Source organism: Prionailurus bengalensis, chromosome A1 (assembly GCF_016509475.1).
Source record: "Prionailurus bengalensis isolate Pbe53 chromosome A1, Fcat_Pben_1.1_paternal_pri, whole genome shotgun sequence".
NCBI classification, from domain to species: Eukaryota; Metazoa; Chordata; class Mammalia; order Carnivora; family Felidae; genus Prionailurus; species Prionailurus bengalensis.
This window is the reverse complement of record NC_057343.1, coordinates 47,858,468-47,871,949: the sequence shown is the minus strand read 5'-3', so window position 1 is coordinate 47,871,949 and position 13,482 is coordinate 47,858,468. Positions and strand designations below refer to the sequence as shown.

Sequence of the window (13,482 nt, the reverse complement as noted above, 5' to 3'; positions counted from 1 at the left end):
ACTCACCTAACAGTCTGCACTATTGTGATTTTCAAAGAACACATTGAACAGATGGTACTTGTGTTTCACATCTACAGAAATCAACTTCCGTATCACTGGTTCCTCACTAGGAAATAGGGAGGGACTTTGCTACCCCCAGGACAGAGACGGTTCTGCTTAACACAACTGGGGGTGGTGGTGCTACTGTCATCTAGTGGCGGAGGCCAGAGATGCTGCTGAACATCTCACAATGCAGAGAACTGCCCCCACCAACTCCACCCGGAACGAAGAATTATCCAGCCACTATGTTCAACACTGGTTGAGAAAACCTGATTTATAAAAACATATTTTTCTTTTCTTTCACTATTTCCCTCCTTCCCCTTCTTCTTTACGTCTTATCTCTTGAATGAGAAATGGGACATATTTTGTATCAAGAAAAAGAGAAAGTATTATTCATCATTTTTTTTCTCACTGACTAGAAATGGGGTCCATACTGCATCTGAATCAGCACTGTTTAGACCAATGTACCAAGAGACTTTCTACCAAATTCTTACTTGACCAACGGAGTAACAGATTTTCTACTAGACTTTATTGATTAATGATCATATTATAAGGAAAAACAGAGCCCAAAGAAATAGTCGGCAATTCATATTCGCCTACATGATATTTGACCACCGTCACTGGGCATTTGAAGTGTCTTCTAATAGATTTCACAAATGATTCTTAATTTTAAAAACGTAATGTGTCTTGGTATTTGTGCTATGACATTTAAGCCTAGTATTTATATATTTAGAAAAAAGCTCCAAAATGTAAATCATAAGAGTATATGATATTTATTTTGTAACACAATAGATAAAACCAAATACAAAGTGGACTACTGTCTGCACGTTATACATTTTGATTCTTGGGCTGAAATCTCTTAATTTAACATTTGGTTAAAATAAGCTTTGGTTATTAAAAAAAAAAATGTCAAGTCCATGATTAAGATAAACTTTTTGCTCATCAGAGAAAGAACTTCAGAAGTAAATAATGATACAGCAAATCCATCCAAAACACTAGGTCTTCATCTTTTGTTTCTTAGACCACTCAGGTGCTTCTTTTTTGGTCTGTTAAAAACAAAAAAACAAAAATCAAGTAAAATGCTTATAAGGAAAATAAGAGAGGCCATTCAGAGAACCAAGTACCTATATATACTGGGGCTTTGTGTGTAAAATTGCAGGAAATAATTGCTTTTCTTAATTCGGAAGGATACTCAAAGGCAAAGGTTCAGAAATAATTTCTCATCTGGTAGGTCTGTAGAAAAAACACACATCTGTGTTTTCTGGCTCAAGGCTTGTACATAACACACACATAGGTAAGTATTTATGAATTGATTTTATTTTCAAAGAGAATTACAAAAAATCAAGGACATGGCTCTTTTCATTTGTCTTATGCATCTATATATGGGTATTTATCCACTCAATGGATATTTACTGAAGGATTAGTGGGGCCAAATCACTGTACTTTGAGCTTCTGAATTGCAAAGTATTTGCCAGAGTACTTCTTAAGCTTTACTGCTCAATTGTTTCAATCTAAAAAGTGTCTGGCTGTACAGAGTAGTAACAAAAAAGCAAGGGAGGTTGACCGTTACAGAATAAAGCACTCAGAACCCTGTATACATAAGGCACTGATTCCGATCAAAACATCCTATTTTATACAATATTACAATAAGTATACAGTGTACTTCTTTCCCACTTAGATCTGCTTCAAAGTAAGAAGGACCATATTCCTAAATATAGATACATATATGTATACATATGTGTAGGCACATAGATTAGTATGATAGCTTATGATTTTATCTTTTTTATATTGTTTTATGTTCCATAGCAGATGTACACAATGTTGGAAGTGACATCAATGATCAACTCCTCTTGACCTTATCTATGCCATTGGCCAGGTTCAATGACCACCAAATAAATCGGTGGACCCTCCTCCACCCCCGTTTTACACTGTGGCTCTAATGAGCTATAGACACTTTCACAGGATGGTTCCTACAGGTGACTAAAATTCAGTCTGTCAAAATGAACTCCCCCATCCCTCCATCGTCTCTGTCTTGGTGAACAGTATCATACTTTGCTCAATCATTGAAACCAGAAATATTTGATTCCTCTTCATCCTAGATTTCTCCTTTTCACTGACTACACCCATTATAAACAGGCTAAAACTTAACTTTTATTGAATACCTTTTTAACTTATTCTGTTCCTATCTTGACCTCACTGGGCCGTCATTGTTTCTAGCTTAATTCCTGTATGACCTCCTAATTCTGATTTGGCTCTCTCTTGTGTTCAATTAATTGTCCACAATCCTTCTAACCTTAGCTTTCTAAAATGTAAATCTGTATTAAAACACTTCAGTATTTCCTTCATTAAAACAAAGTTCAAAGTCCTTAGTACTAAAGGTGAAAGAGGGGTTCCTGGCTGGCTCAGTTGGTAGAGCATGTAACTCTTGATCTCAGGGTCTTGAGTTCAAGCCCCACGTTGGCCATGGAGCCTACTAAAAAAAAAAAAAAAAAGAATAAGGGGATCCTGGATGGCTCAGTTGGTTAAGTATCTGATGTTGGCTCCGGTCATGATCTCCAGTCCTCGAGTTCGAGCCCACATTGGGCTCTCTGCTCTCAGCAAAGAGCCAACTTCAAATAGCCAACTTCGGATCCTCTGTCCCCCTCTTTCTCTGCCCCTCTCCAGCTCTCTTGCATGCTCTCTCTTTCAAAAATAAATAAATAAAAAACATCAAAAGAAAAGAAGAATACAATGCACAATATTTAAAAAAAAAAAAAAAAGGTGAAAGAAGCTTCCATGGCCAAATCAGGAAATCATAGGGAAGGGCAGGTGCTATCTGCTAAGAGATTTAAAAAGTGGCAGAGGCTGGGGTACCTGGTGAGTTCAGTTGGTAGAGCATGTGACTCCTGATGTCAGGGTTGTGAGTTCAAGACACATGTTGGGTGTAGAGATTACTTAAAAAAAAATAAGATCTTTAAAAGCAAAAGCAAAAAAAAAAAAAAAAAAATGTGGCAGATGCCAACTAAATCCAAAAGAATCAGAATGCTAGTTTATTAACTGGTAATAAGAAATACAATTGTTGGAGCACTGGGGTGGCTCAGTCGATTAAGCGTCTGACTTAGGCTCAGGGCGTGATCTCACAGTTTGTGAGTTCAAGTCCCACACTGGGTGAGCCCCGCTTCTCTCTCTCTCTTCCTCTCTTTCTGCCCCTTCTGGGATTCTCTCTTTCTCTGCCCCTTGCTCACTTGTGCCCCCTCTCACTCCAAGAAAAAGAGAATAAAAATTAAAAAATTAAAAATATTTTAAATACCTCATTTAGCTTTAAATGCTTTACAGGAGGAATTCAGATATGCAAAAATAAAATCCACTTAAAAAAACCCCAACAGACTAGAATAGAAAAGGTCAGAGTACGTGCCACAGCTGGGGCAAATTCTGTTTTGACAAAGTGTGTGACGGTCACTAAGTCACAATGTGAACTGTTTTGTTTTGTTTTTTTTTTTTTAACTGTGGCTCCTTGACAAAAAAAATCTCTAAGCGGCTTCTGTAGACTAAGCTACAGCTTATAGCAAAGGGTAGATAATTTGTACACCTGTGTTTTTTTCAATCAACTGATACAAAAAATATTACTACTATGTGTGTATGGGAAGAAAGTAAATAAAACTCTTGATATTGAAAAGGAATCTTAAGACCCAAAAAGGACAATATAAGAATTTCAGTAGTAGACAGTTTTCCTGACTCCTTTTATCTGTCTGGTCCACTGCAGACCAAGTCCCTTCCATCCCCTCCCCATCAGTACTTCCTTTTAACAGATGTGCTAATGAAGTAGATTTGCCATAATCAAATGTACCTCTTTCCAGGCATTAGTGGCTTTTCCTCTTTATAAATTGACTTTCGAGATATTTGATCTCTCACAGTTTCCATTACATGAAATCTTTTTTCTATGTGTATATGGAACACAGCTTTAATTCTTATGTGCTGGTTTAGGCTAATTATATTTGCAATTTTATAAAGAAACCATACAAATCAGTGAAAATTTTGGATTATGAGTAGAGTGTTAACAAACGCTAAAGTAAGCTATACTCCAGACGTAGGGAGAGCTCAGAGGGCTGTGCTACACACAAATGACAGGATTAACTGGAAACCTATCAGGAGTAATCTACCACTACAATGTGAGTCTGGAGATAAATAACTGATAAGATAGGTACCTACTGTCACGGAGAAGCAGTCAACTAAAACATCAGTATATTACTCTGGGGGGCTTGGGTGGCTCAGTCTATTAAGCAGATTAAAAGTCTGACTCTTGATTTCAGCTCAGGTCATGACCTCATGGTTGGTGAGTTCAAGCCCTGCATCTGTGCTCTGCACAGACAGTGTGGAACCTGCTTGGGAGTCTCTCTCTCTCTGCTCCTCTGCTGCTCATGCTATCTCAAAAAAATTAGTATGTTACTTGGAGATTACAACAGATTGAGAAAGTATTTAAAATAAGAAAGAATGATGATAATGCAGGCATAATACACCTGGTAGATTATTCCTGGAATCTAGAAAAAGAGCTAGAAACTAAGAATCTATTAGTGCTCAACCAGTGCCACTTTTCTAAAGGAAAAAAAAAAAAGATGATGTCTATTACATATCATTACTTTGTTTTCCAAAAAAGATATAATCTTGGAATCACAGAAATAAATATTTAGAGTCTTCACAGGCAGGGCCCAATTTAAGTGAGTCTATCTAGGCAGCAGACCTGGCTTTCTTACCAACCAAATGAGAGATTCCCCAGATCGTTCAACCTTCACCACCCTCCTTCCATGTTCACAAAGAAATTCCTGACTTCAAAATTACCTTACCAGCTAAAGTACAACAGGAAGAAGCTGCCATTAGAATTCACAATGTTAGAATCAAAAAGTTACTTTTTAATTTTTTTGATTACGTAGGCTCCATGCCCAGTGTGGGGTTTGAACTCATGACCCTGACATCAAGGGTCGCACACTCTACTGACTGAGCCAGTCAGATGACCCCAAAAGTTATATTTTTTGAAATGTAAATGTTGCATTCACTCAATTACTATTTTATAAATAACTGCTAAACTCACTTTTGATGAATGAGGAGAAAAATTGTTTTTATAACCTATATACCTAGAAACAATTTTAAACTGTGGCAAAATACACATAACATCGTTATCATTTTTAAGCGTACAGGTCAGTAGTATTAAGTATATTCATGTTGTTGTGTGACTATCACCACCATCCATTCACCTTGTGTAACTGAAACTCTGTCCCCATTAAACAATAACTCCTCACTCCCCCCAGTCCCTGGCAGCCACCGTTCCCCTTTCTGCCTCTATGACTCTGACTACTCTAGGTATATCCTATCTACTTTTATTTCTCTTTTGTCCTAAGGAAAGTGTTAATGGATCATGAAGTGACTGAAGTGAGGGACAAGAATGTAGTAAGAAAGGAATAAAGTCAAGGTATAAAAAAACATGTAATAGACATCTTAATATTAAATATGGAAAGGAGCACAAATTTGAAAATACTTTGTCAATACTGTACTTTTTCGGCCTTTGGAATTTCTCTCTCTAACCCTACCTGTCACCTGTCAAAATCTTAGACATTCTTCAAGGCCAACCTCAAACACTTTCTGCGGGAACCCATCAACATCACAGTATCTATTCTTTTTTTTAAATTCCCATAGAACTTAGTATTTTCTTTACTTTAAAGTAGTCCACCCGATTTCATCTGTATCAAAATGATCAAATCTTCTATAATGTTAAGCATGGGTTCTTGCATATAGTCAGGATGAACTTGTTGAACTGAATTGTACTTATTCGAACATTTTTTTTGTCTTCCAGGTGACCACATGTAGCCTTCTAAATCACTTCTACGGAGAGAGTCATGTGCTCATATAAGCATTATGTATAAATTATATAAACTTACCTTACCATTCAGCAGATGCTAGCCATTGAGATAACCAATCTAAGTTAAGATCTGAACCCTACCACAAACTCATAATTTGGAAACTTCATACACTATGTACTGGTGCTACCCATTTTTTTTTTTAAGTTATTTATTTATTTTGAGAGAGACAGAAAGAGAGAGAAATAGAGAGTGAGTGGGGGAGGGGCACAGAGAAGGAGAGAGAATCCCAGTCAGGTTCCAAACTATCGGTGCAGAGCCTGATGTGGGACTCAAACTCATGAACCGTGAGATCATAAACTGAGCCAAAGTCGGACGCTTAACTGACTGAGCCACCCAGGTGCCCCTGGTGCTACCCATTCTTATTATGTTCCCTGCCCTCCCTAGAGCCTAAGGCTCTTTATTGTTTCAATGCTTACAATCCGTGTGGAGAAAAGACTAAGAACAGGATTGCTCATATCTGCATTTTTATTGAGAAAATAGTGACAATGATATGAATCCTGAGTAAAGATGCTGGTTTGGAAAAGGACGGTAGCAGAAAACTAGCAAAAGGTAGTCCCGTGCGTCTCTGGAAGGAAAAAAGAAAGTTGCTTCAAAGAGGATTAGAATAGCTCCAGTTTTCTTCTAGAAAGGAGATAGGTAAGGCTAGAGAAAAGGGGTAGCACAGCTAAAAGCTACATTGAGAGAGCAAGTAGATGATTAGTGGGAATGAATGGGGTGTTTGTGAATGACAGGGACTGAAATGGTGCCGCCTGTTGCAGAAGTGGCACTAACCACAGTGTGGGGACTAACCACAGACTTGGGAGCTGCCTCTTTCACTCTCCCTGTCCTTTTAGTTTTAACACTGAAGTTTCCCACCCAGTAGAGTTTTAACAGCAAAGAAGATAAGTAAATCAGGAAGGCACATAACCGTTTTTTTTTGTTTGTTTGTTTGTTTTTAAGTCCTCAATGAGCAAATATTTGAGAGTATCAGCTCTGTTCATGAGCTGTGCAAGGCAATGGAAACACAGCTCCTATCCTTAAAGCATTTATTGCTTCTCGGCCTTTTGGCTAAGATCAAGTGTACTATCCTTAAAGCATTTACATTCTGTGGTTCAGTCTAGTCTTTGTTAGTGCATTAAATGCCTGAAAAACAACTTTGCCATATCTGCGATTTCGATGGCCAGCACTTGTCCATAAAATGCACCTTTTGGGGCTGTCTTCTTATGTATCACGTGAGCACTGCAAAACATTCATTTGAATATAATAGCATACAAAGAAAAATGTTGCAAGCTCTTATTCTTCCTTCTCTTCTGTATCACAGCTGTACCTCCATCCCATTGCCCAGGCAAAAGTAGTTTTGTGTGTTTTCCTCATACAAAAATATGCGTGTATGAACACACATCCATCCATCTATCCAGCATTAAATCTGGTATCAGGGAAAAATACCAATAGCAAATAATTTCAGCCAAAGGATCTAGAAGCAAGTTAGAAATGTTTCCATTTTTGAGGACACCTGGATGGCTCAGTCAGTCAAGTGTCCCACTTCGGCTCAGGTCATGATCTCACGGTTCATGAGTTTGAGCCACACTTTGGGCTCTGTGTGGACAGCTCAGAGCCTAGAGCCTGGAGCCTGCTTCAGATTCTGTGTCTCCCTCTCTCTCTGCCCCTCCCCTGCTCACACTGTGTCTCTCTGTCAAAAATAAATAAACATTAAAAAAAATTAAAAAAGAAAAAAGAAATGTTTCCAATTTTATGGGCCGCTTGGGTGGCTCAGTCAGGTAAGCATCCGACTCTTGATTTCAGCTCAGGTCATGATCTTACAGTATGTGAGATCGAGCCCCACGTCAGCTCCACACAGAGCCTGCCTGGGATTTCCTCTTTGCCCCTCCCGTGTGTGTGTGTGCATGTTCTCTATCAAATTAGATAAGTAAACATTAAAAGAAAGAAACATTTCCATTTTTGCTATAAAACTAAGATTATTAAATAATTAAAACTTATTTTCAAATATTTGCATCATAAATTCCTTATTAACAATATCAGAGAAGATACAAGAAAAATATTGGTATGGAAAATTAAAAATATTCAAATAGAAACTGTAAAAATTATAATGCCAAAAAAGAATCATAGCATGTTGGTATACAAGATGTCCAGGGGTGCCCAAGTGGCTTAGTCGGTTCAGTGTCCGACTCCTGGTTTTGGCTCAGGTCAAGATCTCACGGTTTGTGAGTTTGAGCCCCATGTCAGGCTCCACACTGGGTATGGAGCCTGGTTAAAATTCTCTCTCTCCCTCTCTCTCTGCCCCTCTCCCCTGTTCACATTCTCTCTCTCAAAATAAATAAACATTAAAAAAAAAAATGTCCAGACTTCATCTCATATGATCTCCTCCCTAATTTTACAGACAAGAACCAGCTCAGAGTGTTTAAATGGTTTGCTCCCAGTTACCCAGTCAATTCACGTGAACAATTTTGCATTAGCACAAGGCCTTGATGCGACTGGTTTACAGTATTAGCTTTCAGTTTTCATTAGGGTATAGCTGAGGTCATACCTTGTTTTTGTTTTTGTTTTAAACTCATGGCCCTGAGATCAAGAGTTATATGCTTTATGGACTGAGTCAGCCAGGCACCCCTGAGCTATACTTCTGACAATTTTTCCCTTATTATAAAAGAAATTAAGTTTATCATAACCCCCCTAGAAAACACAGATAGGGAAAAAGAAGGAAATAAAACTCACCCAATTAATACTTTATATTTTGAATCTTCTTAATTTTGTTCTCATTGCATAACCTTATTTTGAGGTACTGGAGAAATTTTACTGTTAATTATACAATGGGTACAGTCAAGATATCAGAATCAGTTATCATCCAAAGTGAGAAATATAGGAGATCAGGGTTAGAAGGAATAGTTCATTGCTTGGAACAGAGAAGGGTCAGAAAAGCAGATCAGAGGGCGTGATAGGCTTTAACTATTTGGCTGTACCTCGTGGTTTTCATCTGACCTTACTTTTCCCATCAACATCTATGCAGTCAGTTTGTTCTTTTCTTATAGATTATAATATAATAGACATATCATATCGTCTGCCATAATCTTAGCCCACTTTCGGAGCCACGGTGCTTTGGAATAAATAGCTGTAGGCAGCTTTATTTGGTACCATGTGATCCCTGCTCACTAGTACGAGTGGCCATTCAATAGGCTGACTAATAACCTTAACAAGTCTCACCACAAAGGGGTATTACCCAACAAAAATAAGTTGCACCAATCAGATTCTTGTTTTTGGAACTTACAGAGAGAACTAGGTTATAACAGAGTAGATCTGAGAAGGAAACATGTCTCAAGACAAGGGGCCAAGTGCAAGTTGATGAGGAAGTGGAAACTATGAGTAAGCAGAAATTGGGAGAGAAACAAAGAGAAGCTGGTGTGCTACCAGAGGAAAAGATCCCAGGACACAGCTGCGGAAATCCGGAAATCCGTATAGCTGTCTCGTTTCCTGGCTGGTCAATCTAGGCTTCCTGTTTTCTCTCTCCTGTTAGCACAGCCTCCATTACTGCCACATGAATCCTTACAGTAATTATCCCTTATTTTGTCTAAATTGTAACTCTGTCATTTTTTTTTAAAAGGATGTTGCACCAAGTAATCACCAGATCTCATTGATCTTGAGCATTATCTGAATGTATACAGAAGTAGCTTAGATCAGAAACTCCTATACTTGACTAATTCTTACAATCATCTAGTTTTAAGTTTTAAAAAATGAAATTCTGGGGACTCACTAAATCAGAATATCATACAGAAATCTGTCTGGTTTTTAGTTTCTGTTCCGATGGTAAAAATCACATTTCTTCTGAGAAATTAAAGGATGGGAAATGATGTTGAAGTGTAATATTTAATAATGTTAATCCTGTTTGATTCTGTTGTCTTTTTATTCTTATTTTTATTTGTTAAAACACCATTTTCAGTATTTTCTGTATTATCAATCCAAAGTTTTCTGATTTTTTGTTCTCTGAATGATTTCTGTGCCTGTACATTTCTACCTAATAATGTATTTCAGTTTATATTAATATGATTGGTTTTATACTTTACGAAGAACCTCTTAGAGCAAAATATACTAATTTACAAATAAGAGGGGGCAGGTGATATTCTGCATTCCTTTTTATTCTTAAATAAATTAAAAAATTATACAAAATGTCTTCCTGATTCCCCTAGAAGTCCTGGAGGCTGAAGGAGGTAAATGCTACATTAAGGCTAATTTCTGGGCAAGTCTAATATATTAACTAAAAATATAAAACCCCACTATCAGCTGTAAGGTAGGTAACACATACATTCAGAAGCGGGATTAATACAGCTCTCTCGAGGCCTTTTAATAAAACGATTAAAAGTAGTTTAAAACCAATATGAATAAGAGGCAAGAAATTTAAAATATATTTATGAAAATCAGAGATATTAAAATTCTAAGTTAATTTCGATTGTACTTACAAAGAGTGTTGGTTTGGGTATAAATATATTGTCTTCATGTTCTCTAGGCACATTTAAAATCTTTGATTTATGATCTTCTGTCATATTTTTTGCTTCTGTTTTAGTAAGAAGTAACTGGTCCTCAGAACGCTTACTGCGCATATTGGTGACAATCTGTTTCATTGCCGCCAATTCCTGTTGATAAATGAAGATAGAACATAATGGCAAGAATGATTTTAGCAAGCAGACTAATCATGACTGATGTTAAAACATAACATGCCCATGTACAATGATGCACATAATAATCGATTAGTATCAATATTTTTAGTATAGTGAGTGATAAATCGGTAATTCCATACTCTAGTGGGTTCCTGATATTTCTGCATATTGGAAAAACCTGTGGCACTTCAAAAACTATTGATTCCTGTGCCCCACTCCCCCAGAGATTGTGAGTAACTGGGCTGGGATATGGCCTCAGCTTTGGAATTTTCTAAAGCTCGCCAAGTGATTCTAACAGACAAATTTGGGAACCGCTTACATTGCCATGTTCCACTGCAGTTTTTCTATACCTGTTTGGTGAGTAGATGAGTTAGGTACTTAAGTTTTTCTCTTCTGCCTCTTCAATTATCCCATTTCCTTTTGATGCCTTATATGAAGAAGGTAAAGGAAAAAGAATGCAAAACTTTTTTTCTTGCCTACTAATCACCAGTTCAAACCTTAAGTTCCATACAATTTCAGGATTTTTTAAACCGTACCATTCCCTCTTCTTTTACAAATGAAAACTGGGGTTGGCTTTAGCAGTGGCTGCTTGAACTATGAATTAATTATGCTGAACATCTTAAATAAGAGCACAGATCACAATTTTCAGTCATTTCCTCTTCCAAGTCTATTTTGTCTTTTATTTCTCCCCACACTCAAGCCTTCAGCATCTAACACTAATTAGTGGATATTTATGATTAATTACTAAATTCATTCAATGAAACACAAGCATTTGGAGGACAGACTAAACTTTTCTTTACCTTACTTCCGTAGAATAATGGTGGGCTGTGCTGGAAATAATTTTTTCCTATTATTTTATTTCATTTTCATGCCAAGACATAAGAGTTATGGAGGTAGAGAGATGTTCTGCTCCCTTCTACTAATCTGTTTATAGACATCAGCTCTGTGTCAGAGCAAGTTCCTACAGGCCTTTCCCCCCCCCTGGCTGTCATTAGTTCTATTTAGAACCATCTAGCTTGAGTGAGTATTTTAAAACATAGCTGTTGAGTTCAAGCCACCGAGCCTTAATAAATCTTAGGGCCAACAGAGGAGCTGGAAGAAATGGTGCCAGAATCCTTTTTCTCCTTTCTGCAGTACTGGGGTTGGCTTGGCCGCTGCACATGAAATGTGTATACCTTCAGACACTGCCAATCTGATAGAATATTATTTGAGCCTTTGGAGGGCTCTTTTTGCTTTCAAGATTATTTCATTTATATGTTCCCTAGAGTGAAGTACCTAATCACTGATTTGATGTTAAACATGTCTGGTATTATGGTAGATTTTAGCTCGTGTTCTACTTTCCATGGTAAGTAGAAGGGAAAGGGGAGATGATGGACTCTCAGACTATCAAAAGAAAACTTTCTATCTGAAAGAACCTAAATTTACTTGCCATAACTTTTGTATCATAGCATGAAGGTAAAATAATAGGAAAAAATAAGCTTTAATACAGCCTAGTACTAGTCTCCAGATTAACACAGTAAAGAGGATCATTCATATTTGCTGGGGAAGGGGACAGGGAGGGCAACGAGGATGAGGAGGGAGAACAGGAAGGAGTTGCAGGTACACTAGGCAGAGGGCTTTGGCTCCTAGGTGCCCTAGAGGAGCCATAATTTGGTTTCTCTTGGGCTTCCTTCTGCCGCCGGTATAGGAGCAGTTACAGGAAGCAGCTCATTCCTGATGCTGGTCAAGAGACAGAAGGGAAATCATATGTCGTTGCTTTATCCACACAAGGACCACTCAATTTATGGTGCTGTCATAGTCTACCTTTGTTCATCTGATTGCATTAAACAATGTTAGCATGGTTTCTGAAATCTAGATAAAGAACACTTTTTAAGCAACACAGTTCTGTAAAAATCCTATTAAGATGATATAGCTACAATGGATACCAAAAGAACATGTAGAAAAATTTTGTTCCGTTTTATTATGCTTGGTCATAAATGATCCACCCCCTTTTATACCAATGGTAAATTTGGGGAAAGAAAATTCCACTTTAACATCACATACGATCTAGAATAACATCATCTACTGAACACATAGAAAAGCAAGCACATGTACTGGAAATATTTTAGTTAGGTTAGAAGTCAAAGACATCTATTCCTGACTCTGTTATTAACTATGTAAATTTAGGCAATCTGTTCATTCTGTTCAATGAACTTCAGTTTCCTAATTGATAATATCTATGCTTGTGTTACTTTTTTGGATATTTGCCAGTCGGATAAGTGAATGTGTTTATTTAGCATTTCTTCTGTTGGGAGGTTAAGCAGCTTCTCCTATATTTAAAGATATTTCCTTTTCTGTTGATATCCTTGGCCCATTTTTCTCCCAGATGATTGGTCATTTTCTTCTGCATTTCAAGGAGCTCTCTATATGTTAGACCCCTTTGTAGTATGAGTGGCAGTTTTTCTTCCCCCTTGTTTATATTTTATTTGACTATGTTTACACTTAAAAATTTTTTTTTTTTGCTATGCAGAACTTTCTGATTCTGATGTAGCTGAATATATCAATCTCTCATTGTACAGCCTTCTCTGTGTTTTCTTCTTCCATTTTCCTCAAGATAGTTTTATGGTTTTTCTTTTCCTTTTCAAACATTTAGACCTCTAATCTGTTTGAAGTTTATCCTAGCTTATGGTGAAGGGTGTGGATTCAACATCTTTCCCCCATAGCTATTCTATAATAACATTATATGTTCACCCACTTCAGATGCTTGTCTTTATCATATACTAAATTTTCATATAAGTATATGATTTATTTCTGGACTTTTAAACTCTATACCAATAGTCTGTCAATTCATGCCCCCATGTCACACTGTTATAATGTTTAATGATTCAAGTATTTTTAGGGCTATATTCATAGAAATAGGGGTGGAATTA

General features: G+C 37.2%; 1 protein-coding gene and 1 pseudogene across 1 annotated transcript in view; one reads left to right on the top strand and one right to left on the bottom strand.

Annotated features, from left to right (window-relative positions):
* Positions 1–789: 789 nt before the first annotated feature.
* Positions 790–13,482, bottom strand: part of PIBF1 (progesterone immunomodulatory binding factor 1) — a 209,735-nt gene continuing 197,042 nt past the window's right edge. Inside the window, exons 17-18 of the mRNA XM_043580403.1 lie at positions 10,376–10,549; positions 790–1,085 (exon numbers count right to left, since the gene is read on the bottom strand). Of these exons, the coding sequence (XP_043436338.1) occupies positions 1,035–1,085; positions 10,376–10,549 (225 nt within the window). The 3' untranslated portion in view covers positions 790–1,034. The remainder of the gene's footprint in view (positions 1,086–10,375; positions 10,550–13,482) is intronic.
* Positions 6,958–7,106, top strand: LOC122496926 (annotated as a pseudogene).